Source organism: Stegostoma tigrinum, chromosome 32, assembly GCF_030684315.1.
Source record: "Stegostoma tigrinum isolate sSteTig4 chromosome 32, sSteTig4.hap1, whole genome shotgun sequence".
NCBI lineage: Eukaryota > Metazoa > Chordata > Chondrichthyes > Orectolobiformes > Stegostomatidae > Stegostoma > Stegostoma tigrinum.
In genome coordinates this window covers 2,779,324-2,807,278 of record NC_081385.1, presented here as the reverse complement: position 1 = coordinate 2,807,278, position 27,955 = coordinate 2,779,324, and the positions used below count along the sequence as shown (strand labels likewise).

The window sequence follows — 27,955 nt, the reverse complement described above, 5'->3', positions numbered from 1 at the left end:
GAAGCGAGAGACAGAGAGAGAGAGAGAGATTTGATGAGACAGTCAAAGAAGGTGAGGGACAGAAATGGAGAGTAAGGAAGAGAGAGAAATGGAGAGTAATGAAGACAGAGATAGATGGAGTAACCGAGAGAGACAGAGAGAGAGTGAAACAGAAATAAAGGCACAAAGGCAGAGACAGATACTGTACAGGCATTAGAAGACCCATGACAATATGTCACACTCCGAGGTACTGAATCCATTGGCATTATGCAACGTCACAATGTCCCTGGGACACCAGAAGGGAAGCAGTGTGCGTGAATACCAGTCACCATCAGTAATAACATGGAGAAGTGTGTGTCTGTGAGACATGGAAATGGCCAGGGAACCACCATCGTCTGCAGTGTCCACCACATGAGGAATGAAGCAGCTTCCATTAGTGATGGGGCCAGTGAGAGGCAGAAGGAGGGAAGCAGCAATGGCAGAAAGCCAAGGATCTGTCAGGCAGCGGTTCCCCTGTTAGATAGCTTGAGGAACCAGGCGCAGAAGCCCCTCTCAGCCTCTGAGCCTCCTGCATCTCCTTCCAACTCCATTTTCATGCACCCCACCTCCCTCTCCCCCTCACTGTTGGCAGACAGCATTGTCCTTGCTGGGTGTTGTACATAATTTGATTAATTGGATTTTCGGGGGTGGGGGATAGTGGTGCTGAACAATAGATGAATGGTACTACAACTGGTTGGTGATGGGGAGAAATAGTTGAGCTTCCTATACCATTCAAATTAACAAGCATGTTAAATGGACAGGCTGACATGTGAGTTAATTAGGGAAGGCTAATGGACCAGAATCCAGTGTGTATCTGCTACTTTGGCCTGGTTGCACTGCTGTACTGCTCAGTAATTGCTGTTGGTGGACCTAAGGGGAAGGGAATGTTTCTTCCACTTTCAAAAACTGAAGGAAAGAGCCGAAGGAAAGAGTTTGAGAACATGGCTGTGTTACAGCCTGTGAAAGTGAGGTTAGCACGGCTGAGAATCAGCATGCTCTGTCTGAAAAGAAAATGACTCGTAGAAACAAGCAGCGATTCTTGAGCTGTCTCTCAGGGCATGAGAGACATATCTAAAAATGTGTGGGCTGTCCCTCTGCTCAGTGAAGGAGAAATTTGAAGGGCATCAGTGACCGATTGCGAGTAATAAAGCAGTAGCGACTCAGTGAGCTTCAGCCCTCAGCACTCAGGCTCGGATAACCACTAAAGTGACAGTTCTCCACACGACCCAACTCCTCTATAAATAGAGTGCATCGCCTGACTTTACTCACACTAAACTCCCAACGGGCAGCTCCTGCCATTAAACTGGGACCATTTAGCTGCAGAGCCCAACACTCCCAGCCTTATTAGTCTTCACAAACTTATAAAGACTGAGGCTGGAAGCCAGGCCAGAGCTGGATAGGTCCCGTGTGTGTGATTTTCAGCTACAGATGTGAGTTGTTGACTTGCAGCTAAATCAGGACAGGAGTCCCATAGCGTGCCGGCAGATGCCAAGTGACATTTTTATGTCTCCTTCTCTGCTCTGACTTACTCTCCATTTATGCCGTTCATTTTATCCTCCCTGCTCTCTGTACGATCTGCCACAGTTTTATTTTCACTCAAAATGCAGTGACATCCAAAACTATTCCTCCTCACTTCATCAACTGCAACTCAGCTTCTGCAACACGAGAGGGTCAATGCTGAGGGAGCGGGAACTGTCAGAGGGTCAGTGCTGAGGGAGTGGGCACTGTCGGAGGGTCAGTGCTGGGGGAGCAGGCACTGTCGGAGGGTCAGTGCTGTGGGAGCAGGCACTGTCGGAGGGTCAGTGCTGAGGGAGCGGGAACTGTCAGAGGGTCAGTGCTGAGGGAGTGGGCACTGTCAGAGGGTCAGTGCTGAGGGAGTGCCGCACTGTCGGAGGGTCAGTGCTGAGGGAGTGCCGCACTGTCAGAGGGTCAGTGCTGAGGGAGCGGGCACTGTCAGAGGGTCAGTGCTGAGGGAGCGGGCACTGTCGGAGGGTCAGTGCTGAGGGAGTGCCGCACTGTCGGAGCGTCAGTGCTGAGGGAGTGGGCACTGTCAGAGGGTCAGTGCTGATGGAGTGCCACATTGTCGGAGGGTCAGTGCTGAGGGAGCAGGCACTGTCAGAGGGTCAGTGCTGATGGAGTGCCACATTGTCGGAGGGTCAGTGCTGAGGGAGCAGGCACAGTCGGAGGGTCAGTGCTGAGGGAGCGCTGCACTGTTGGAGAGTCAGTGCTGAGGGAGCAGGCAGTGTTGGGCTGTCAGTGCTGAGGGAGCGGACACTGTCGGGGGGTCAGTGCTGAGGGAGCGGGCACTGTCAGAGGATCAGTGCTGAGGGAGTGGGCACTGTCAGAGGGTCAGTGCTGACGGAGCGCCACATTGTTGGAGGGCCAGTACTGAGGGAGCAGGCACTGTCAGAGGGTCAGTGCTGAGGGAGTGGGCACTGTCGGAGGGTCAGTGCTGATGGAGTGGGCACTGTCAGAGGGTCAGTGCTGAGGGAGTGGGCACTGTCGGAGGGTCAGTGCTGACGGAGTGTCACACTGCCGGAGGGTCAGTGCTGAGGGAGCGGGCACTGTCAGAGGGTCAGTGCTGAGGGAATGGGCACTGTTGGAGGGTCAGTGCTGATGGAGTGCCACATTGTCGGAGGGTCAGTGCTGAGGGAGCGGGCCCTGTCGGAGGATCAGTGCTGAGGGAGTGGGCACTGTCGGAGCGTCAGTGCTGAGGGAGCAGGCACTGTCAGAGGGTCAGTGCTGAGGGAGCGGGCACTGTCAGAGGGTCAGTGCTGAGGGAGCGGGCACAGTCGGAGGGTCAGTGCTGAGGGAGCGCTGCACTGTTGGAGAGTCAGTGCTGAGGGAGCAGGCAGTGTTGGGCTGTCAGTGCTGAGGGAGCGGACACTGTCGGGGGGTTAGTGCTGAGGGAGCGGGCACTGTCAGAGGATCAGTGCTGAGGGAGTGGGCACTGTCAGAGGGTCAGTGCTGACGGAGCGCCACATTGTTGGAGGGCCAGTACTGAGGGAGTAGGCACTGTCGGAGGGTCAGTGCTGAGGGAGTGGGCACTGTTGGAGGGTCAGTGCTAAGGGAGCGGGCACTGTTGGGCAGTCAGTGCTGCAGGTGCGGACACTGTTGGGGGTTCAGTGCTAAGGGAACAGGCACTGTTGGGCAGTCAGTGCTGAGGGTGCGGACACTGTCGGGAGTCAGTGCTAAGGGAGCGGGCACTGTTGGGGGGTCAGTGCTGAGGGAGTGCTGAACTGTCGGAGGGTCAGTGCTGAGGGAGCGGGCACTGTCAGAGGGTCAGTGCTGAGGGAGTGGGCACTGTTGGAGGGTCAGTGCTGGGGGAGCGCCACACTGTCAGAGGGTCAGTGCTGAGGGAGCAGGCACTGTCGGGGGGTCAGTGCTGAGGGAGTGGGCACTGTCAGAGGGTCAGTGCTGAGGAAGTGGGCACTGTCAGAGGGTCAGTGCTGAGGGAGTGGGCACTGTTGGAGGGTCAGTGCTGGGGGAGCGCCGCACTGTCGGAGGGTCAGTGCTGAGGGAGTGGGCACTGTCGGGGGGTCAGTGCTGAGGGAGCAGGCACTGTCGGGGGGTCAGTGCTGAGGGAGCAGGCACTGTTGGGGGGGTCAGTGCTGAGGGAGTGGGCACCGTCGGTTGTCAGTGCTGAGGGAGTGGGCACTGTCGGGGGGTCAGTGCTGAGGAAGCAGGCACTGTCGGGGGGTCAGTGCTGAGGGAGTGAGCACTGTCAGAGGGTCAGAGATGAGGGAGCGGGCACTGTCAGAGGGTCAGTGCTGAGGGAGTGGGCACTGTCGGATGGCCTGTGCTAAGGGAACACTGCACTGTCAGAGAGTCAGTGCTGATGTAGCGCTGCACTGTGGGAGGGTCAGTTCTGAGGGAGCACCACACTGTAGGAGGGTCAGCACTGAGGGAGTAGCGCACTATCGGAGGGTCAGTACATAGGGAGTGGCACACTGTGAAAGGATTAGTAGAGAGGGAGTGGCGCACTGTGGGAGGGTCAGTGCTGAGAGAATGCCACACTGTCGGAGGGTCAGTACAGAGGGAGTGGAGCACTGTGTTAGTGGTTTCTGTGTTTTTAATGAGACATTAGAGCAGGGCTCTGAAGGGTCCCGACCCGAAACGTCAGCTTTCCTGCTCCTCTGATGCTGCTTGGCCTGCTGTGTCCATCCAACTCCACAGCTTGCTATCTCTGCATGCCCTGTCTCCTGGCAGAAGGCTGGGTCCTGTTCCCTTGTTGGAAACTGAGCTCTAGAGTTCTGCATCGTCACTGTCTTGGATTCTCTAGTTATTACCACCTCCCTGTTTTTAGTGATCTTGCTGTGCTCTGGATGGCTGCGAAACTTCCTCAGTTACCAATCAGAACATTTCAATGGTCTTTCACCGGCTGTGAATCACTTTCAGCTACCTTGTGTTCATGAAGGTGCTATACAAATTCACGTCTGTCTTTCAATGCTTACTAATTTTGCCAACTGTTACACTGTCTGCAAAGTGCTTATAGCTTTATAATCTCAGTAATTGTCAGTGAAAAACGCTTCCCTTTCTTTGAGGCGAGTTTAAAGGACACAGAAAGGCTCTGGGATAACAAAGTGTGAAGCTGGATGAACACAGCAGGCCAAGCAGCATCTCAGGAGCACAAAAGGGCCTAGACCCTTCATCAGAGGCTCTGGGGACAGGTTGGGGTTCGTGGACAGTTCTCACCATTCCGTCGGATCGAAGTCAGTTCAGCTCGAAGCTGCTGTCAGTCATACAGTTTGCAGATTGTGCAGCATTTAATTTATTGTTAGATAAAAACGGATGGTAGACTGTCCACTCTCCTCAATGGCATTAAATCAAAGTTTTGTCCTTTAATCATTAGAAATCTCTTTGTTTGATGGAAGGAATAACCTTCTGAAAATTGAAGGTGAGAGGTGACTCAGGGCCCCTCAGTTCCCTGTTCTGGAAATTCGACAACAAAAAACAGTCTGCAATTGGAATGTGCGTTCCTCTTACTTTCCACAATGTCCCTGTGACTTACAACAGGAAGCAGCCACAGTTCCCAGCTGTGAGGCTGAAACAGAGATCGTGTCGGACTGTGAATGGGCATCCATTAAGGACCCCACTAGGGTCAAGTGTGTTGCCTTCGCAGTTCAACAGCCCACTGATAGTCACTGTCTCATGAATTAAAAAGGACCTCCCCCAGCCCCAACACGCAAAGGTAGGTGTTGGTGCCCAAGGGATTATTTACCCTCAGGATCAGCAGCTCCAAGCGAGGGCCAGTGGACAGATGCAGAAAGAGGGAAGGGAGCAATCCAATTTTCCCGTTGTTCCGTCTACAGTCACCTGCAGCCCCGCTATCTCAGTGCGCCACCCCAGCCTTTACCATCCACTGATTTCCATCATTTCATCAGTGATGATGGCCTCCAAGGACTGGAACCAAACGTCACTTGGAATTCAGAGGTGTATCAGCTTGTGAAACACAAGCAGGCTGAACATAAAGCAACTGTTTCCTTTAGCCAGAAGCTCAAAAATATGTTGGCTTAAACTTAAAGTGAAAGGCAGAAGCTTTAGAAGGGAGTTGCGCAAAATGACTTTCACCCAGAGGCTGCTGGGGGTCTGGAAAGTACTGCCTGCGAGGGGAATTGAAGTGGGAAAGCTCACAGTCTGTAATAAGTACTTGGATGGGCACAGGAAAGTTCATACCCGGTGGGAAAGTGCAGGGTAGTAGTGCATTTTTAGCAGACTTGATGGGCCAAAGGCCCTCTTCTGTACTGTGTGATTCTATGATTCTAGTTGAGTAAACCTTTTCTGAACTGCTTCAAATGCATTAATGCCATTTCATAAGGATAGCGACCAGAACTGTACAGTGTTTCAGATGCAGTCCTGTGAAACACCTTCTGTCATTTTCCTGCATCAAAGGTGCTGTATGAATGTACATTTTTTTTGTTTTGCTGTTGACATAATCTCTTTCTTCGGATTGAGAATTCGATAAATTCCTCTTGAAAACATTTGTAGTCTATTTTGTTCGATGAGGTGCTGCTGTTTCACTCATCTTCTTGAGGGCTCCTCATGATGTGTAATGATAGGTTGGGCAGCACAGTGGCTCAGTGGTTAGTCCTGCTACCTCAAGGAGCCTGGGACCTGGGTTTGATTCCACCCTCTGTCTGTGTGGAGTTTGAACATTCTCCCTGTGTCTGCATGGGCTTCCTCCGGGTGCTCCGGTTTCCTCCCACAGTCCAAAGATATGCAGGTTAGGTGGATTGCCCATAGTGTCCAGGGATGTGTAGGTTAGATGTGTTAGCCATGGGAAATGCAGGGATACAGAGAAAGGGTTAGGTCTGGGTCGGATGCTCTTCAGAGGGTTGGTGTGGGCTTGTTGGGATGAAGGGCCTGTTTCCACACTGGAGGGATTCTGTGAATCTAAGAATATTAAACCATATCAGAGGCTGCAGCTTCTGACCAGGGCCTCTGCACTCCCCTTATAATTGCCAGCTGGAAGGAGTCTGCTCAAACAGCAGGTCTGGCCTGTAGACATCGCAGTTTAACCGAATGAAAGACAGTTTTATTGTGAAACATGTAAGATTTGAGAAGACTTGTTAGGCTCGATGCGGAGAGAATGTTTCTCCTGGTGGAAAATATACGACTCACCTGAACAGGATTTCAGAAAAAGGAGTTTCCCATCAAGGTCAATGTGGAGATGAGGAAGAATTTATTCTCTCAGAGGGTAGTTCATCCAGCCTGAAAGCACATGACACCAGGTTATAGGACAGCAGGTTTATTTGAAATCACAAGCTTTTGAAGCACTGCCCCTTCGACACTCTCCAAAAGCTTGTGATTTCAAATAAGCCTGTTGGACTGTAACCTGGTGTTGCCTGACCTCTGACCTTGTCCACCGCAGTCCAACACCAACACCTTCATGTCATAGCTCATCTCAAACAGCAGCCGGGTCATGCAATATATTTGAGGCTGAGCTGGACAGGTTTCGGATCTGTAAGGGGGTAGGCAGCAATAGGAATTGAGGCCACAATCAGATCAGCTGATGGTGAAGCAGGCTCGAAGGGCTGAATGACCTCCTCCTGCTCCTAATTCTCATCAAGCTTTGGTGCCAGCCCAGCTTCCATTGGTCATAACTGTTTCTGTCTGGATCCAGAACTAATGTGAGAATACATTTGACGAGGAGGCCCTCATTTGCAAAGAGTTGTATGTGTTTGAAGAACTCTTGCGCTTAGAGTCCATTTCAGCGTTTCCCTGGGGAGTGTGCTGTAATCTGTCACTTGAGCTCTCACTCTCTCAACTCATGTTCCTTTTGTGTTGGCCACACTGCTGTCAATCAGCATGTAGCGGGAGTCTGACAATCCCAGCACACACCCCTTAATCCGAGCCTGAAGCTCTCTCCACAATGAAGGGATCCCCCTCCCACTGGTACAGAGCAACAAACCGGAACTTTGAGTTCCGAATAAACAACAAACCAAGGGGTGGCCTGAGAGAAGCCCCTTTAATTGTGTCAGGCTTTGATAGTCTAGAAATGGACTAAATATCCCAAAGTCTCCAACAAAGAGATGCCTAGAAAGATCTTTATCCAGGAAGTGGAACCTGCTCCGAATGGAGTGGCTGAGGGGAACAGCCACGGTGCATTTTACCATGGAGCTGGATAAAGACTTGAAGGAGATGGGAACGAAGACATTGCTGGAGAGCGATGAAGAAAACTCAAAGGGACAACAGAATCCTGTCAGATGGAGCATGGAGTTTCTGTGCTGAAAATTCTACTCAATTCTGTGACTTAGCAAATCTAACATTCTTCATTTCAAGCAAAGCAATATATAACCCTTAATTTTGTTCACCATTAAAACATTATAAAGCATTAACCACACTAAATGGAAATCTACAAAACAAATTAAGCATGTTACAAACTAAAATGCCTTTAATTTCATACCTATTGTCTTCATTTCTCATTGCAAACTGCATTCTCTCTGACTGACTGCGTCTTGCTCCATGCCTGGAGACCTGCCTGAGTCCAAACCAGACTATTCCCAACTATGATGCTGTGGTGGCACGGTGGCTCAGTGGTTAGCACTGCTGCCTCACAGCGCCAGGGACACAGGTTCGATTCCAGTCTCAGGCACCTGTCTATGTGGAGTTTGCACATTCTGTGTGGGTTTCCTCCGGGTGCTCCAGTTTCCTCCCACTGTCCAAAGATGTGCAGGTTGGGTGGGTTGGTCATGCTAAATTGCCCATAGTGCCCGGGGGTGTTTAGGTTAGGCAGGTTAGACATGGGGTAGCAGGGGAATGGGTCTGGGTGGGATGCCCTTCAGAGGGGTGCAGTGGACTTGTTGCGCTGAATGGCCTGTCTCTACACTGTAGGGATTCTATGAATGATGTTGAGGCAGGTTTGGCTACACATCCAAGCATCACAGAGACTGCCTTCATCCTGCTGTACAGTACTCTCTGAGTTCGACCTTGCTTCAGATCATCTTATTTAAATCTCTCTTGGGGCAGGGGTGTCACTGACTTGGCAGGCATTTACTACCCACCCCTAGCTGCCCCTTGAGAAGGTGTTAGTGAGCTGCCTTCTTGAACCGCTGCACTACTTGGGATCAAAGTAGATGCACAAAGTCCAAGGGAGGTAATTGCAAGATTTTGGCCCAGCGACAGTGAAGGAACAACAATATATTTCCAAAACAGGATGACAAGTGGCTTAGAGGGGAACATGCAGAGGGTTGGTGTTCCCCTGTATCTGCTGCCCTTATCCTTGTAGATGGAAGTGGTTGTGGGTTTGGAAGGCACTGTTGGAAGATCTTTGGTGAATTTCTGCAGAGCGTCCTGTAGATAGTACACACTGCTACTACTGAGCAACTTGCGTGTTGTTGAAGCTGCACCATTCCAGGCAAGTGGGGAGTATCCCATCACATTCCTGACTTGTGCCTTGCAGATGATGGAGAGGCTCTGGGGAGTTAGGAAGTGAGTTACTTGCTGCGATTCCCAGCCACAGTATGGGAGATCGGTTGTTTCTGGTCAATGGTAACCCCAGGATATTGTTATTGGGGAAATCAGTGATGGTAAATCCATGGAACTTCAAAGGGCATTGGTTAGATTCTCTCTTGTTGAAGGTGATCATTGGCTGGTATTTGTGTGGCACAAATATTACTTGATGATTGACTGCCGAAGCCTTCGTATTTTTTACCTTTATCACCTGCAGCCCTGGCTATCTTGGTACATGTGTCTGGCCTCACATCTTCTATCCTTCATAAACATCAGCACATCCAAAATGCTGCTTCCTGCATTCTAACCAACACCGAGTCCCATTGGCCAACATCCCTGTGTCCGTTGAAATCCTCTGACTTCTCTTTAAGAGTCTCCGCATTTTTGAAGCATTCATCCATGTTTTCAAACTCCTATGTGCTGAAGTAGAGGGGCAGGGGCTAATGGAGAGAATGCATTTGATGGACCAAAAGGCCTTTGATTATTCCTGCTTTCTGCAGTTACTATGACAACCACCTCTTGTGCAGCTGATTTTTAGAATCATTTGGTGGTTTGTGTTTGCAATTATGAGTGGGAAGCATGTTTGGATCCTTGCTACATTTTAACAAATGTCTTTTAAATGTAATTGATGATCTGCCCTAGCAGGTTCCCTATTTGCAAACCAGTTTGTGGGTGTCTGCCTGTTCAAATGAAAGATTTATACAACATTGGAACATCTCTCAGAACATCTTAAGTTGCTTCACATGCAAGAAATTACTTTCAATTTCATTCATTGTATTTGTGTTATAAATGTAGCAGGTTTGTAGTAGTGTGTCACAAGCTGCAGTGAGACAGGACATCAGGTACTTAGGTTCGCATAGAGAAGGTACATTTAACGAGGCCCTTCACATACATTATTAATCATTTCTGTAGCAGTGGGACTTGAACCTAGGCCTCCTAGTCCAACAGTAGGAACATTACCGCTTCACCACAAGATTGTCAATATTCACTAACGAGATGTGGCTGCCACTGCCTGGGCAAGTCTTTATTGACCATCCCTAGTTGCCCCTTGAGAAACTGCATTCTCCAACTGCTAGAGCCCTCTGTCACAGGGGTTTGTTGGCCATGACACTGGGAAATCTCTTGACTGATACAGACCATCTTTAATATAGTAATCAACATCTGATTGTGTAAAAAGACCCTCCCTTAAATCCCTCAGTATCCCCTCATTAAAGCACTGTAATCCTTCAGTTACACATAGCAATCTCTCAGTAACAAGCTGTAATCCCTCAGTAACACATTATAATCCCTCAGTAATATTGTAATCTCTCAGTAATATTGTAATCTAACAGTAACACTGTAATCTCTCAATTACACTGTAATCCTTCAGTAACACACTGTAACCTCTCAATAACACTATAATCTCTCAATAACACACTGTTATCCGTCAGTAACACTGTACTCCCACAGTAACACTGTCATCTCTCAGTAACACTGTCATCCATCTGTAATACACTGTTATCCCTCCATAATACTGTTATCCCTCAGTAACACATTGTTATCCCTCAGTAACACAGTTGTCCCTCTATATTACAATGTATTTTTCCATGCCATGCTGGAGAGGCAATTTCAACTGAATTTAAATCCTGGAAGTGATACTCATGGCAAGTCCCTGCAGTGAGATGCTGCCACTAGGCCTAGAGCAAAACTAAAATGCTACTGATGCTGGAAGTCCGAAATAAAACCGGCAGCACTGAGAATACTCAACAGTTTGAACTGTCTCTGTGTGGAGAACCACAGAGTTTGTGACCTTCATAAAAGCAGAAACTTTGTTTGGATTGCAATTGAACTGCTCAGACCTGCGTTGGTGGAGTGAGCAGCTCAGGGAAACACACTAAAAATGCAAGAGATTGAGCTGGCCTCTTTTAAAAGCGCCCCTGCGTTGGGGGAGAAAGAGATCAGTGCATGTAAAAACCAATAGAATTTTCCAGAAGTTGCCATGAAGAATATCCCTTGTGGACAAATCCAGATCATTCCACATTATAACTGACTGGGTTGGGTCAATTTCTTTCAACTGCTCAACAAGAGATACACCTCTGAGTTTCAAGAGTACCCCAGCGAAGGTGTTAAGGTGATTAGTGTCTGTATTCTTATAGGAATGCTGGGTAAACAAGAAAAGCGGAGACTTAGAATGAGATTGTTATGAAGTGTGACCCATGAGGAGGATAAAGCCCCTGAAAGAGCCGGTGAACTCAATGGCCCTGTGACTAGGTCCTTAAAACAGTGTAATTTTGGTGAGTGGGAATTGTGTTGCGAATAACACTGACAGCAAGATAGATGATGTTAAGAGTGAGAGTAACTCTCAGATGGTCACTTGCTGGTTTGAACAGATTCAATTACATTTTATATTCTAGATCTTACATCGTCGACAGGGTGAAATTAACTGAATCAGACTGGGGTAACATAATGGTTGGAAGGAAACCAGTGTTTTTTATTCAGCCCCTTCTTGCTCTGCTACAATTTCTTCCAATTTAATCCGAGCTGAGCTGCGGAGGCAGTGCGTGAGAAACCTTTAATTGGGTTTTATGGACTGGGCTTTGAGACCAAGTGTCATCATTTCCTAATGTCCTCTCTCTCTCTCCCTCTCTTCTGATCCAGTAAACAGTAAACTGGGCTGGCCAGGAGATATAACCTCAATTACGGGGAGAGCTGAACCTGAGGACGACAGATCCATCTACCTGGACAGCTCTGTCCTATCAGTCAGTCACTCACCTCCAGTTCATTACCTCTGACTTTAACTTTCACAGCAGTTTACATTGTGGAACAGTGCCTCATGGAACAAAGGCACATAGAGACACAAACACTCAAACATAACCACATATTCTTGCACTAACTCTCACAGAAACTCTGGCATATACACAGCACAGCGGGCACCACCACACAAACATAAACATTTCCACGGACACACTCATGATCACGCACATAAACATATAATAGACCTTCATCCCTGCTGCCCTTAACACCACTGCCCCCAGGCAAAACTGGAAAGGCAAATCTAAGAGGTAGTTTCACTTTGAACAAAATTTCCTCATCACCATTTTTATTTTCTGCTGATGATTAGATTATATTTTCATTAAAATACAGAATTAATATGACAATCATAATTTATTCAAGTCCATTTCAAGCATGATATTTGTTTTCTTTTATATTTGCTCATGTCTGGGCATGAGTCTATAATATTGTCTTTTCCTGCAATTTGAATAGTTTTAATTGCACCATTAAACTGCAACAGAACACTGAAAGAAAACAAAAGAACTACAGATGCTGTAACTGAGGAACAAAAAGAAAGTTGCTGGAAAAGCTCAGCAGGTCTGGCAGCATCAGTGAAGGAGAAAACAGAGTTAACGTTGAGGTCCAGCGACCCTTCCTCAGAAGGGTCAGAAGTTCCTTCACAGATGCTGCCAGACCTGCTGAGCTTTTCCAGCAACTTTCTTTTTGTTGCAGCAGAACACTGTTAACTTCCTGCCATAGAATTGTTGCAGGGAAGGGAGAGGATTGTGATCCATCCAAATAATAATCCCTGCAGAATAGTGGGATCTCTAGGTCTCTGAATATTGCAGAGCCAGTTCCAAAGGCCCAGTCCCTTGTTCTCCATTGTGGAATAATTCGGCTGGAATAAATTTCCAGAAAAATAATTGATCATTCATCAATCTCCATTGCATCCAGCTATAATAACACGTACCAAACACTGACGTTGTTGATATCAACATCAACAGTCAGTTTCAATGGTGTATCAACATTCAGCACAGCTGAAAGAACTCAGCTCCCACATTATCAAAGACAACCTGATATTCTTTTGTCTGCTCAAATATTTTTAACAAACTAGATTACTGAAATTCAGAACAAACAGCCAAAAAAAATCCACTCGTGCCAATATAATGCAGAAGTTTAAGTTTTGTTTTAAACTTGGGAAAATCTAAAATAGCACTTATTTTTGTTTCTGTAGCTGTTACTTCACCATCTCACAATGTGGCCCAAATAAGTGAATTCTATTTTGTCAAATTCACTTTTGGCCAAATGTATGACCAAATTAACCCTTTATAATTAATAAAACAGTTTGTTCAAGTGTTGTAAATGTTCTTCTCAGGTTTGGCTGAACACGACCAAGTCATCAATGTAAATGACACAGTTACCTAAGCCCTCGGCCACCCTGTTGATGTATTTTTCATTCTAAACTGCCATGACAATACAAAATCCATCCAGTGTTACAAAAGCTGATATTTCTTTGGCTGTGTCAGTCATTGGATCTTGCCAATATTCTTACAGCAAATCAATTTTTGTAACCAATCATGCTTGTCGAATCCTCTGATTAAAATCCTCCAATGGTAGAATTGGGTATGAATCTGACTTTGTGGTAATCAATGCACAAACGGTTTGGTTTTGATACTAGAGGTTATGACCAGGATTAATAATGCCATTGTTCATCGTGATCTTTTTCTCTTCCCTCATTGAGCTAACTTCTCTGGACTGAGTCTGTAAGGATACTTTATGGGCAATATTCTTCAGAAATTAACATCATGTCTCTCCGAAGTCACATATCCTGGTATATTTACACAAATCAATTTCTGAGCCTGTAATAACTTATGGAAGTTACTTCAATAGTTTTTGGTGAGATAGCATAAATTTCTTCCATTTTTTTAAGCATCTCCATATTATCCAATCTGATCATTAGAGAGCCGTATTCTGAAGTTTCAAGTTGTTTCATTCTTGACTTGTTCTGATATCTTTATTTAATTTTGCATTTACTTCACCACTTGGGGTTGCTTTAGCTCAGTTGGCTGCACAGCTGATTTATGAAGCAAAATGACGCCAACAGCATAGATTCAATTCCTGCACCAACTGAGGTTACCACAAAGGGCTCTTCTTTAAGCATCTCCCCTCACCTGAGGCCTGATAGGCTTCAGGTTAAACCACCACCAGCCATTTCTGTCCAGTGAGAGAGCAGCCCACTTCTGTTGTGACTATCTGACCCATCATGGAGCTGTGATGAGAGGCATGTGCTGATAAATACACCCCACAACTCCATCAAGTACACTGTTAGTGTAAATATGTTACACCAAAATGACCAAGTGTTCCTCTTTTGTATCAGAATAAAAGACCCCTTTGTCAGGCTTTTTTTAAATGAGCTCAGTTTATTATAAACAAAGTTTATTCTTAAAGAAAGTGACAAACATCTAAGCTACAATCCAGTGATAATGGGAACTGCAGATGCTGGAGAATCTAAAATAATAAAATGTGAGGCTGGATGAACACAGCAGGCCCAGCAGCATCTCAGGAGCACAAAAGCTGACGTTTCGGGTCTAGACCCTTCATCAGAGAGGGGGATGGGGTGAGGGTTCTGGAATAAATAGGGAGAGAGGGGGAGGCAGACTGAAGATGGAGAGAAAAGAAGATAGGTGGAGAGGAGAGTATAGGTGGGGAGGTAGGGAGGGGATAGGTCAGCCCAGGGAAGACAGACAGGTCAAGGAGGTGGGATGAGGTTAGTAGATAGGAGATGGAGGTGCGGCTTGGGGTGGGAGGAAGGGATGGGTGAGAGGAAGAACAGGTTAGGGAGGCAGAGACAGGTTGGACTGGTTTTGGGATGCAGTGGGTGGAGGGGAAGAGCTGGGCTGGTTGTGTGGTGCAGTGGGGGGAGGGGACAAACTGGGCTGGTTTTGGGATGCGGTGGGGGAAGGGGAGATTATGAAGCTGGTGAAGTCCACATTGATACCATTGGGCTGCAGGGTTCCCAAGCGGAATATGAGTTGCTGTTCCTGCAACCTTCGGGTGGCATCATTGTGGCACTACAGGAGGCCCATGATGGATATGTCATCTAAAGAATGGGAGGGGGAGTTGAAATGGTTTGCGACTGGGAGGTGCAGTTGTTTATTGCGAACCAAGCGGAGGCTTTGCAGAACACCTCCGCTCGGTTCGCAATAAACAACTGCACCTCCCAGTTGCAAACCATTTCCCCTCCCACCTCCCATTCTTTAGATGACATGTCCATCATGGGCCTCCTGCAGTGCCACAATGATGCCACCCGAAGGTTGCAGGAACAGCAACTCATATTCCGCTTGGGAACCCTGCAGCCCAATGGTATCAATGTGGACTTCACCAGCTTCAAAATCTCCCCTTCCCCCACCGCATCCCAAAACCAGCCCAGTTCGTCCCCTCCCCCCACTGCACCACACAACCAGCCCAGCTCTTCCCCTCCACCCACTGCATCCCAAAACCAGTCCAACTTGTCTCCGCCTCCCTAACCTGTTCTTCCTCTCACCCATCCCTTCCTCCCACCCCAAGCCGCACCTCCATCTCCTACCTACTAACCTCATCCCACCTCCTTGACCTGTCCGTCTTCCCTGGACTGACCTATCCCCTCCTTGCCTCCCCACCTATACTCTCCTCTCCACCTATCTTCTTTTCTCTCCATCTTCGATCCGCCTCCCCCTCTCTCCCTATTTATTCCAGAACCCTCACCCCATCCCCCTCTCTGATGAAGGGTCTAGGCCCGAAACGTCAGCTTTTGTGCTCCTGAGATGCTGCTTGGCCTGCTGTGTTCATCCAGCCTCACATTTTATTAAGCTACAATCCAGAATTGGAAGTATATTTGCTTAATCACAACATAGATACACTTACACAATACAAAAGACAATAGTCTCTGCAGAGAGAATATTTATTTTTAAAAAGTCTCAGTTGACCAATGGCCTGAAATAGAATTTGATGCATCTCATGGTCCACGGGGTTTCTTGTCAATAAAATCGAATTACCAACAGCATAGACGATGGAAAATCTTCAGTTCACATTGAAATCAAGCTACATCCAGATGATTTGCCAAGATTCCCAGAAACATCTGCTGAGCAAGAGAGATGACGTGGAGGTGTCAGTGTTGGACTGGGATGGGGAAAGTCAGAAGTCACACAACACCAGGTGACAGTCCAACAGGTCTATTTGAAATCACAAGCTGCTCTGAAGGACTAAAACTTGGTGTCATGCAACTTCTAACTTTGAGAAAGCATGAAAGACACTTGTTGGGATTGTTGGGGCTGCTGGGATTTCTTCCTTCGTTACTCCTTAGGTATGTAAAATTTGCGGTTTGGAACAATGCCTTTTTGGAGTTGCATAGCAGCTACTTTACAAAATCTGGCTCAGAACAACCAGAGACAACCAGAAAAACTCTGAGAGACATCTTCAGAGGGAAAAGTAGATTAATTAACAGCACAAATCCTCTTGAATGATTATGATGTGGTAGGCATCACAGAGACATGGTTGCAGGGAGCTCAGGACTGGCAGTTAAACATCCAAGGATTCACAACATATCGAAAAGACAGGGAGGTGGGCAGAGGGGGTGGGGTTGCCTTGTTAGTTAAGAATGGAATTAAATCTACGGCACTAAATTACATAGGGTCAGAAGATGTGGAGTCTGTGTGGGTGGAATTAAGGAACCACAAAGGCAAAAAAACTATAATGGGAGTTATGTACAGACCTCCTAACAGTGATCAGGACCAGGGGCGCAAGATGCACCAGGAAATAGATAGGGCATGTCAGAAAGGCAAGGTCACGGTGATCATGGGGGACTTCAACATGCAGGTGGACTGGGTGAATAATGTTGCCGGTGGATCCAAAGAAAGAGAATTCATGGAATGTTTGCAGGATGGCTTTTTGGAACAGCTTGTGATGGAGCCCAGAAAGGAACAGGCTATTCTGGACTTAGTGCTATGTAATGAGCCAGACTTTATAAAAGACCTTAAAGTCAGGGAACACGTAGGAGGCAGCGATCATAATATGGTAGAGTTCAGTCTGTAGTTTGAAAGAGAGAAGGCAAAATTGGATGTAATGGTGTTACAGTTAAATAAAGGTAATTACAGGGGCATGAGAGAGAAATTGACGAAAATAGACTGGAAGCAGAGCCTAGCGGGGAAGACAGTAAAGCAACAATGGCAGGCGTTTCTGGGTGTAATTGAGGACACAGTACAGAGGTTCATCCCAAAGAAAAGAAAGATTATCCGGGGTGGGATTAGACAGCCATGGCTGACAAAGGAAGTCAGGAAATGTATCAAAGAAAAAGAGACAGCCTATAAAGTGGCCAAGAGCACTGGGAAATCAGAAGATTGGGAACGCTACAAAAACAAACAGAGGATAACAAAGAGAGCAATAAGGAAGGAGAGGATCAAATATGAAGGTAGGCTAGCTAGTAATATTAGAAATTATAGTAAAAGCTTCTTTCAATACATAAGAAACAAACGTGAGGCAGAAGTAGACACTGGGCCGCTCCAAATTGATGCTGGAAGACTAGTGATGGGAGATAAGGAAATAGCTGAAGAACTTAATAAGTACTTTGCGTCAGTCTTCACAGTGGAAGACATGAATAGTATGCCAACAATTAGGGAGAGTCAGGGGGCAGAGTTGAGTACGGTAGGCATTACAAAAGAGAAAGTGCTAGAAAAGCTAAAGGGTCTGAAAATTGACAAATCTCCTGGCCCCGATGGGCTACATCCTAGAGTTCTGAGGAAGGTGGCTGAGGAAATAGCAGAGGCTTTGGTCATGATCTTTCAAAAGTCGCTGGAGTCAGGGAAAGTCCCGGATGATTGGAAAATTGCTGTTGTAACTCCCTTGTTTAACAAAGGATCAAGGCAAAAGATGGAAAATTACAGGCCGATTAGCCTGACCTCGATAGTTGGTAAAATTCTAGAATCCATTGTCAAGGATGAGATTTCTAAATTCCTGGAAGTGCAGGGTCAGATTAAAACAAGTCAGCATGGTTTTAGTAAAGGGAGGTTGTGCCTGACAAACCTGTTAGAATTCTTTGAAGAGGTAACAAATATGTTAGACCAGGGAAACCCAGCGGATGTTATCTATCTAGACTTCCAAAAGGCCTTTGATACAGTGCCTCACGGGAGGCTGCTGAGCAAGGTGAGGGCCCATGATGTTTGAGGTGAGCTACTGGCTTGGATTGAGGATCGGTTGTCTGACAGAAGGCAGAGAGTTGGGATAAAAGGCTCTTTTTCAGAATGGCAATCGGTGACGAGTGGTATCCCGCTGGGTTCAGTGTTGGGGCCACAGCTGTTCACCTTATATATTAATGATCTGGATGAAGGGACTGGGGGCATTCTGGCGAAGTTTGCCAATGATACGAAGATAGGTGGACAGGCAGGTTGTACTGAGGAGGTGGGGAAGCTGCAGAAAGATCTAGGCAGTTTAGGAGAGTGGTCCAGGAAATGGCTGATGAAATTCAATGTGAGTAAATGTGACGTTTTGCACTTTGGAAAAAAGAATGGACTATTTTCTAAACAGTGAGAAAATTCGCAAATCAGAAGGGCAAAGGGATCTGGGAGCATTGGTCCAGGATTCTCTGAAGGTTACTTGCAGGTCGAGTCCGTAATTAAGAAAGCGAATGTAATGTTGTCGTTTATCTCAAGAGGGTTGGAATATAAAAGCAGCGATGTGCTTCTAAGGCTTTATAAGGCTCTAGTTCGGCCTCATTTAGAACACTGTGTCCAATTTTGGGCCCCACACCTCAGGAAGGACATACTAGCCCTGGAGCGTATCCACCAGAGATTTACACGGATGATCCCTGGAATGGTAGGTTTAACATATGATGAACGGCTAAGGATCCTGGGATTGTACTCATTAGAATTTAGAAGGTTGAGGGGAGATCTAATAGAAACTTACAAGATAATGTATGGTTTAGAAGGGGTGGACGCTAGGAAGTTGTTTCCATTAGGCGGGGAGACTAGGACCCGTGGGCACAGCCTTAAAATTAGAGGGGGTAAATTTAAAACTGAAATGAGACGACATTTCTTCAGCCAGAGAGTGGTGGGCTTGTGAAATTCATTGCCGCAGAGTGCAGTGGAGGCCGGGACGTTGGATGCCTTCAAGGCAGAGATCAACAAATTCTTGATCTCAAAAGGAATCAAGGGCTACGGGAAGAGTGCGGGGAAGTGGAGTTGAAATGCCCATCAGCCATGATTTAAATGGCGGAGTGGACTTGATGGGCTGAATGGCCTTACTTCCACTCCTATGTCTTATGGTCTTATGGTCTTATGGAATTCTTCACCAAGAGAGGCAAAGACCTGAAACTGAACTGGACAAGCAGTGAGGCGACAATCATGAGTCTGAGACTGGGAATACTGCAGCAAGCAAATCACTTCCTGACTCCCACTAAAGCCTGTCCCCCCATCTACAAGGCACAAGTCAGGAGTGTGATGGAATACTCTCCTCTTGCCAGGATGGGTGCAGCTCCAACAACACTCAAGAAGCTTGACACCATCCAGGACAAAGCAGCCCCCACTTGATTGGCACCACATCCACAAACATCCACTCCCTCCACCACCAAAGCTCAGTAGCAGCAGTGTGTACTCTCTACCAGATGCCCTGCAGAAATTCACCAAAGATCCTCAGACAGTGCCTTCCAAAAGCACAGCCACTTCTGTATAGCAAGACAAGGGCAGCCGATATACGGGAACGCCACCCACTGCATGTTTCCCACTAAGTCGCCCACTGTCTCGACTTCAGATTTATTTTTTATTTTTCATTCGTGGGATGTAGGCATCATTAACTACAACAGCATTTATTACCCAGAGGGCAGTTAAGTGTCAACTACATTGCACGGGGTCTGGAGTTACATGTAGGCCAGGCCAGGTAAGGATGGCAGTTTCCTTCCCTAAAGGGCAATAGTGAACCAGGTGGGTTTTTCTGACAAATGGCAATGGTTTTATGGTCATCATTAGATTCTTAGTTCCAGATTTTTATTAAATTCAAATTGCACCACTCGCCATAGCAGGATTTTCTGGTTGAATAGACTAGCCATAATACACCAGGCCATCTCCTCTCTACTCTTTCAGTGTCACTGGGTAAAAACACTGGAACACCCTCCCAAAGGGCACTGTGGGTCTACCCACAGCACAGAGGCTGTTTGGAGAAGGCAGCTCACCACCACCTTCTCAAGGGGCAACTAGTGAGCAATAAATGCTGGGCCCACTCAGGGATTCTCAATATCATGAATGAATAGAGAGAAGGGAGTGAACCACAGTGCGGGAAAGGGGACACTGTGAGCAGATATTTAATTTACAGGATCCTCTGTTGGGGAGGCAATGGCTTAGTGGTATTACAGCTAGACTGTTAATCGAGAGGCCCAGAAAACATTCTGGGGACCTGGGTTCAAATCCCACCCCGGAAAATGGTGGAAGTTGAGTCCAGTAAGGATCTAATGACAACCACGAATCCATTGTCAATTGTTGGAAGAACCCATCTGGTTCACTAATGCCCTTTAGAGAAGAAAGCTGCCATCCTTACCTGGTCTGGACTACATGTAACTCCAGATCCACTGCAATGTAGTTGACTCTCAACTGTCCTCTGGGCAATTAGGGATGGATAATAAATGCCCCCTAGCCAGCGATGCCCTCATCCAATGAATGAATAAAGACAGCACACTGATTTAGCAGATTCCCAGGCCTGAGTTTAGGCTCCATTTTTACTTCATGAAAACCCTCCTCCCCTGACCCGCCTCTCCAGCAACTCCACAAGATTGACGGTCACCATCCAACCAGGCTTTGTGAATTCCCAGGATCGTCTTGCTTCAGTTTGGAGAAATACACTTCAAACATTCACTTTTTCTTCTTCTTTACAGATAAGCCTCTCCCCCAGGGAGCGCCGGGAAGTGTGATTGGAATTCTGGGAGGGGTCATTGCTGCCGTTATTATCATCAGCGCCATCGTAACTGTCTTCTTCATTTACCGACGGCAACAGAAGAGCAGAGCTGACACGGACAATGACCTGTGAGTACCAACCGACCAGGAGCAACAACCACTGCATTTATGTAGCATCTTTTAATGTGATTAAATGTTCCAAGGTGAATCACAGGAAAATTTTACAGCAAACCCCAGACCACTTGAGGAGATGTTAGAGCAGATGGCCAAATTCTGGTTAAAGTGGCAGCTTTTAGTGACCGCGTATTGACCATTGACTGTCAGACTGTGTCTGCGATTCCAGTTTGTCTCCTGTCACCCTCAATTAAAAAACCTGAGCCCCAAAACTCTGTGATCACCGCACTCTGTCTCTCTTTCTCTGTTTCTTTCTGTCTCTCTAACCTTCTTGTTCTGTCTTCATGTCTCTCTCTCTCTTACATCAGCCTCGCTTCTTACTTTCCTCTCCCCTCTGTCTGTCCTCAATGCCTAATTGTGCCTGCCACAGAAATTGGATAAAATTAAAGGATGGCAGGAGGTCATTCAGCCCATCATGTCTTCAAAGACAAACAGCTATTGAGCTCAATACCACTTTATTTCCCTTTGAATTTCCTCTAATCCTCATCCGTCTTCCCCCATTCCTAGTAATGGATCCCTTAAACAAAGGCAACCAGTCCTTCCTAGCTACTCTAACTAAACCCCTCTTAATCTTACATGCTCCACTTGGGTTTCCCTCTCAATTCCAATGTAAATCAATCTCCATTTATCCATCACTGTCTCAATCTCTGTCTCTTTCACTCACTCATTAAAGACCATCTTCATTATTATCAGCTTCAAGCTTTTCGTGCAAAAGTAAGCACAATTAAATTAGAACTGTTTAAGTCTTATTTAATGTGCCCAGTTGCATCCATGTGTCTGCCGACTCGTTCTGAATATGCGCCACTGAAAGTTTTAATTAACTATTTGTGAGTTTAAATGGCAGTGAATTATACATTGACACATTGCAGTGAAAGTGCAGATCTTCTTCGTTTTGGGGGCTGGGCCCCCTGTGACGGTGTGTCCACATTTGATTTGAACTGAGTTCCGCAGGAGCGTGGAACACTGTCAGAGAGAAGAATAATCACAGAGGACCAAGATGTAATGGAACCACGACTCATGCCATCAGAAGGATTAATCGTTCACGGGTGGTTCACAGGGAGTGTTCCTCAAACAGAAATCAATCCTGATCCACATTAGGATCCACTTGATCTTGCGGGTGCAAGAGAGCTAGAGAGGTGGAAAAATTAAGGGAGGGAACTCCAGAGTTTGGGGCACAGGAAGTTAAGGGTACGGGCATCAATGAGAAGTAGAAAGATATCAGAGCGGATATTTGGAGGTGATGGACATTACTGAGATGGGGAGGGTGAGAGCCCTGGAGAGAGATTTGAGCATAAGGGTTGGAATTTTCACCTTTCCCTGAGACTCAGTCTCTCTGATCAATCTCATGTCCTTTCCCTGTGAAAGTTATAAGTGCAGATTGTGTTCTCAAACCTTTGAGACGTTGATGAAAAGTTTAAAACTTTGCCCGCTTTGGTATATGTACAAGTGTTTTACAGCTATAAAGTCCCACATGTCTACAGATCCCCACATTACATCCCTTACCATAAATACACATCTATTCAGAATTAATAAGATAAATACAAGTACCAGTCACATCCCTCCTCATATCACTCCTCCACCACAACCTTTCCCCCACCACTCCCATATTCACACCCCAACTCACCTATCACCACTAACTCATCCATCCAATCTAATTCATACAGCACATAAACAGCCCTCAACTACCCATTCACCACTAACCCCCTATTCCCAATCTACCTAGTCCCACTTTCCTAGCCATTTCCCCAAATCTCCATACCATACCTACCATTACCTCCAAATACATTAACCATCTAACTTAACCTTAATCCCTTCCACATCCCATCTACCCTCTCAACCTCATCTCCCCCAACAATTAATTAAACTCTGCTAATCAAAATCACAACACTCTACCATCTGAAAGACTTCTCAAACTTCAACTCTCACTCAATATCTCCTCATCTCTGCCCTAACAAGGTAATCCCAATTTAAAATCACTGCTGCCTTCTATAATCTAACCATCCTAAACCAACCCTTCCACACCCTGCCTATCACCTAGGCCATTCAGCCCATACTGTCCAACCTTCCTCAGAAGTAACACACTCATTCCACAATATCAGTCGAATAAATCTCTACTGAACCATCTCCAGTTGATTCTAGGAAAATGTTCAACAGACTGGCCTGAGGCTTCCACTGGAGTTTGGAACACTGAGGTGTGACTTGATTGAAGTTGTAAGATCTTGAATGGTTTCCTCCATCCCACACCCATCTGACAAGAATTCTTCTAAAGGATTGTGCCACTTGAACAGAAGGCAATAAAGGTGGAGGTGGGGCTCATTGATTTGACAATAGAACAGTACAGCACATACAGCTCCCTTCAGCCCACCTTCGCCAACTTTTATCCCGAAATCTAACCGTCATCTAACCTACTCCACCGCTACCTATACTGTCATCCAGTGCTTCGTCAGAGGCTCACTGATGATTACCCTAGAATGGTGACGAACGTGTCTGAAAACTAACCTTCCAGCTCAGCGACAACTACATCCAGAACCTCAACCTGAGCTACAAATCTTCTCAAAACTCGCTGTCATCCATATGCCTATCTAATAGCCGCTTAAATGCCCCTAATGAGGTCGACTCCACTACCCTCTCCGGCAATGCATTCCACGACCACTCTCTGAGTAAAGAACCTACTTCTGACATCTCCCCTGTATCTACCCCCACTCACTTTAAAACTGTGCCCCCTCGTAAAAGCTACCTCCACCCTAGGAAAAAGTCTCTGGCTGTCCACTCTGTCTATACCCCTGATCATTTTATACACCTCTATCAAGTCACTTCTCACCCTTTGCCTTTCTAAAGAGAAAAGCCCTAGCTCTCTCAACCTTACCTAATATTTTGAAGATAGTTGGATAGATTCTTGTTAGTCAGGGAAATTGAGGATAGAATGCCTGCAGTGCAGAAGCAGGCCATTCAGCCCATTGAGTCCACATTGACCCTCTGAAGAGCATCCCTGCAACCCTGCAATTCCAATAGCTAACCCACCCAGCCCACTCATTCCCGGACAATTTAGCATGGACCAATCCACCTAGCCTGCACATCTTTGGATTTTGGGAGGAAACCAGAGCACCCGGAGAAAATCCACACGTGCACAGGGATAATGCACAAACTCCACACAGACAGTCGCCTGAGGGTGGAATTGATCCCAGGTCCCTGATGCTGTGAGGCTGCAGTGCTAACCACTGAGCCACCGTGCTGCCCCAAGTAGATAGGAGCGTGGAGTTTGATACACAAACAGATTAGCCATGACCTTACTGAATAGTGGAGCAGATCTAAGGGACCAAATTGCCCATGTTTCTCTGATTTAATATGTTTGTTTTTTTTATCAATGTGGTAACCATTCCTAGCACGTATACATCCTTCCTTCAAAAACAGGCAGCTAAATTTGAGGTCATCTTTTCAATGCCCTGAATAGCTGAAGCACACACATTGTTAATTTATGTTCAATTCTATTTTAATCAAGGATAGTGTCCCACTGAGGACCCTGCAGTCTTCCAGACTCTACATTGAGTTCAATAACTTCCAGGCTTGAGGTCTCTTATGTCCCTACTCCCATCCCACACCCCAGGCCTTGTTAACACACAGTCTGCTATAACACATAACCCATTGTCAGCCACTAACAGTCCCATTAATAACTATCCACCGTCCCAGCCAGATTGTTATCTACTCCTTTTTCTGTCCAACTGTTCTTCTCACTCTCTGGGCTCTATCCCCACCTATCCACACTCCTTACACCCTCCCCCACCCTACCTTCTGCTTATCACCCGACATTTTCCCAGCCAGCATCTGTTCTGAGGAAGGGTCACCAGACCTGAAACATTAACTCTGATTTCTCTCCACAGATGCTGCCAGTCTTGCTGAGCTTTTCCAGCAACTTCTGTTTTTTATTGTCTGATTTGCAGCATCCGCAGTTCTTTCGGGGTTTTTTTTTTACAGTGTCTATTAGCCACCCCAATGGTTTGCTCGAGCTGTATCCTGACATTCTGTGACTGATGCACTGGAATACCTGAGGGAGAGTTCGGAATTCTGAATCGTCAATAACTGAGTTACTAAAAACCCAAGTGGACTGTTAGGAGAACCCACTGTCCCAGAGAATGGGGAGAATGAGGGACTCCCTCCCACAGGCTGGGACTGAGTACAATAATCCTGCTACACTGAAGGAGAAGCTGGATAAATTCATGATGGAGAAACAGACATGAGAGTAAACAGAAAGGTTGAAATGAAGGAGGCACATGAAGAGCACTGATACCCATATCGACCACTTGGGCTGAATGGCCTGAGCCTGTGCTGTGCATTGAATGGGATTCCTGTGTTGAGCATGTTCTCAACACTAACTGCTAGTGATGTGGCTGGATTCGGGGAGCTGCTAGATATAGGGTCATCAGCAAGGGGAATGAACGGGGTTTAAATTTATCACCAACTCCTCACCAGGCCAGGCCGGGGCCCACGGTGACAGGCCGGGGCCCGCGGTGACAGGCCGGGGCCCGCGGTGACCAGCCGGGGCCCGCGGAGACAGGCCGGGGCCCACGGAGACAGAGCTGGGCCCATGGAGACAGGGCTGGGCCCACAGAGACAGGACACTGGGATAGATAGTGAGGCGGGTGATTGGTTTCATCATATCCTCATGTTGACTCGAGCGACTGCAATAAAATTATGGAATAAAATGTGGGATGTGATTTGAATCATTGCTCGGTGAAGGTAGTAATTAATCATTCTTAAACATTAATCTCTTTTAATTACCATTGTCTTCATTTGATATTTTTAAATTATAGAATTACAAAACTTAAGCAGGCAGGTTCAGCGCGGTCACTGTACAAACATTTATCTGAGTTTCGAACTTCACTCAGTCCACCTAGAATCTGCTGATAGGTCATTGACCTGAAAGGTCACTCTGTTCCTCTCAACCCTGACACTGGTGACTGGCCAGGTGTTCCCAGCATTTTCCGTTTTAATTTCTTATTTCACTTCTGCCACATTTGGATCTAGTGATTAGGAATCATGTCCACAGGTCTCCAAATCTATCACCCTCCCTGTGTTTCCATTAGCACGAACTTGCACGTACATGGACAGACACAGCTAAACACAGCCAGACCGAACTCTGCCTATTCGTTGTATGCGGTGGGGTTGAGGTGTACCCAGGACTGTCGCCATCGTATTAGCACATCAACACCCACTGTGGGCCATCCCAGAACATTCACTCATGTTGCCAGCCTCCCCTCTGCACTCCCCTCAGTGAGCCAGTCTGGTGATGCACTGTCCGAGGAGAATTCCTCAGAGGAATTTCTGACGTTTGTACTTGTCACACAAAACAGGTGATACCCAGGGACAGGTAATACCCAGGGACAGGTAATACCCAGGGACAGGCAAACTCAGGGACAGGTAATACCCAGGGACAGGTAATACCCAGGGACAGGTAATACCCAGGGACGGGTAATACCCAGGGACAGGTAATACTCAGGGACAGGTAATACCCAGGGACAGGTAATACCCAGGAACAGGTAATACTCAGGGACAGGTAATACCCAGGGACAGGTAATACCCAGGGACAGGCAAACTCAGGGACAGGTAATACCCAGGGACAGGTAATACCCAGGGACAGGTAATACCCAGGAACAGGTAAACTCAGGGACAGGTAATACCCAGGGACAGGTAATACCCAGGGACAGGTAAAACCCAGGGACAGGTAATACCCAGGGACAGGTAATACCCAGGGACAGGTAATACCCAGGAACACGTAATACCCAGGGACAGGTAATACTCAGGGACAGGTAATACCCAGGGACAGGTAATACCCAGGGACAGGTAATACCCAGGGACAGGTAAACCCAGGGACAGGCAAACTCAGGGACAGGTAATACCCAGGGACAGGTAATACCCAGGGACAGGTAATACCCAGGAACAGGTAAACTCAGGGACAGGTAATACCCAGGGACAGGTAAAACCCAGGGACAGGTAATACCCAGGGACAGGTAATACCCAGGGACAGGTAAACCCAGGGACAGGTAATACTCAGGGACAGGTAATACCCAGGGACAGGTAATACCCAGGAACAGGTAAAACCCAGGGACAGGTAATACCCAGGGACAGGTAATACCCAGGAACAGGTAATACCCAGGGACAGGTAATACCCAGGGACAGGTAATACTCAGGGACAGGTAATACCCAGGGACAGGTAATACCCAGGGACAGGTAAACCCAGGGACAGGTAATACCCAGGGACAGGTAATACCCAGGGACAGGTAATACCCAGGAATGATAAACCCAGGGACAGGTAGCACTGACAATGATGCACAAAGATACAGATCAAAGCATGCATTGAGATAGACCCACACGGATACCCCGAGCGCCTTTCTGACTTTGATGTGGAGTTGGGTGATATGAGGATTGTAATTATGGAAGATTGCGGTTCGATTTGTGAAGGTGTTTCCAAATAAGCAGTACTTTGTACAATCCGAAGAGACGCAGGTTTCCAGACATGTTGGCCACACCCACAATTGCCCAGGAACTGCCAATCTGTTACAAGCAAAAGGCTGGGGACCCGGTGAACAATACAATCACTCAGTCGTTGCTGTACAGAAGGAAACTTTCAAACATATGCCTTTTTATTTACCTGAATGTGTGCCCTGTATTTGTGCGTCTCTGCACATTTCCTCTGGCCAGTGTTTTGCGTTACTCAATGACTGAACTGTGGAAATTAATGCTGCCTGTCTCCAGTTTCTTGTGCTTTCCCCAAGCAACTTTGAGCTGACTATGTGTTACTCTTTCCTGGTACACTTTTCAAATTAAAGCTGACTTATTAAAAGTTAAGAATCAATTTCATGCCCCTTGCTCTTGATAAATTGCTGATGCTGTTGTTTGTGTTTCTATCAGTGCAGGGCAGCTGGTAATCTGAAAGGAATCAGTTTTACCATCACTCTGATGTATCACCCTTCCAACAGAGAGCTGAGATAGGACTGTACCTCAGTCCTGGGGCTGCGTGTGTGAGACCTTATCATTTCTGTATCCTGAGGAGAGTGACTATAACTACATCTCATAGAGCTGGCCAAATCTCTCCGCAGTGCGGAGATATGATTGCCTCTCTGCCTGAGACTCTCTTCTCAGTGAGGAACTGG

At 46.9% G+C, this 27,955-nt stretch overlaps 1 protein-coding gene across 6 annotated transcripts in view; it reads left to right on the top strand.

Annotated features, from left to right (window-relative positions):
• The window catches only part of nectin1b (nectin cell adhesion molecule 1b), a 517,671-nt gene that overhangs the window by 317,460 nt on the left and 172,256 nt on the right, over nt 1-27,955 (top strand). For all 6 annotated transcript variants that reach the window (XM_059639109.1, XM_059639107.1, XM_059639108.1 and 3 more), the window contains exon 6: nt 20,615-20,762. In XM_059639109.1, coding sequence (XP_059495092.1) covers nt 20,615-20,762 — 148 coding nt within the window. The remainder of the gene's footprint in view (nt 1-20,614; nt 20,763-27,955) is intronic.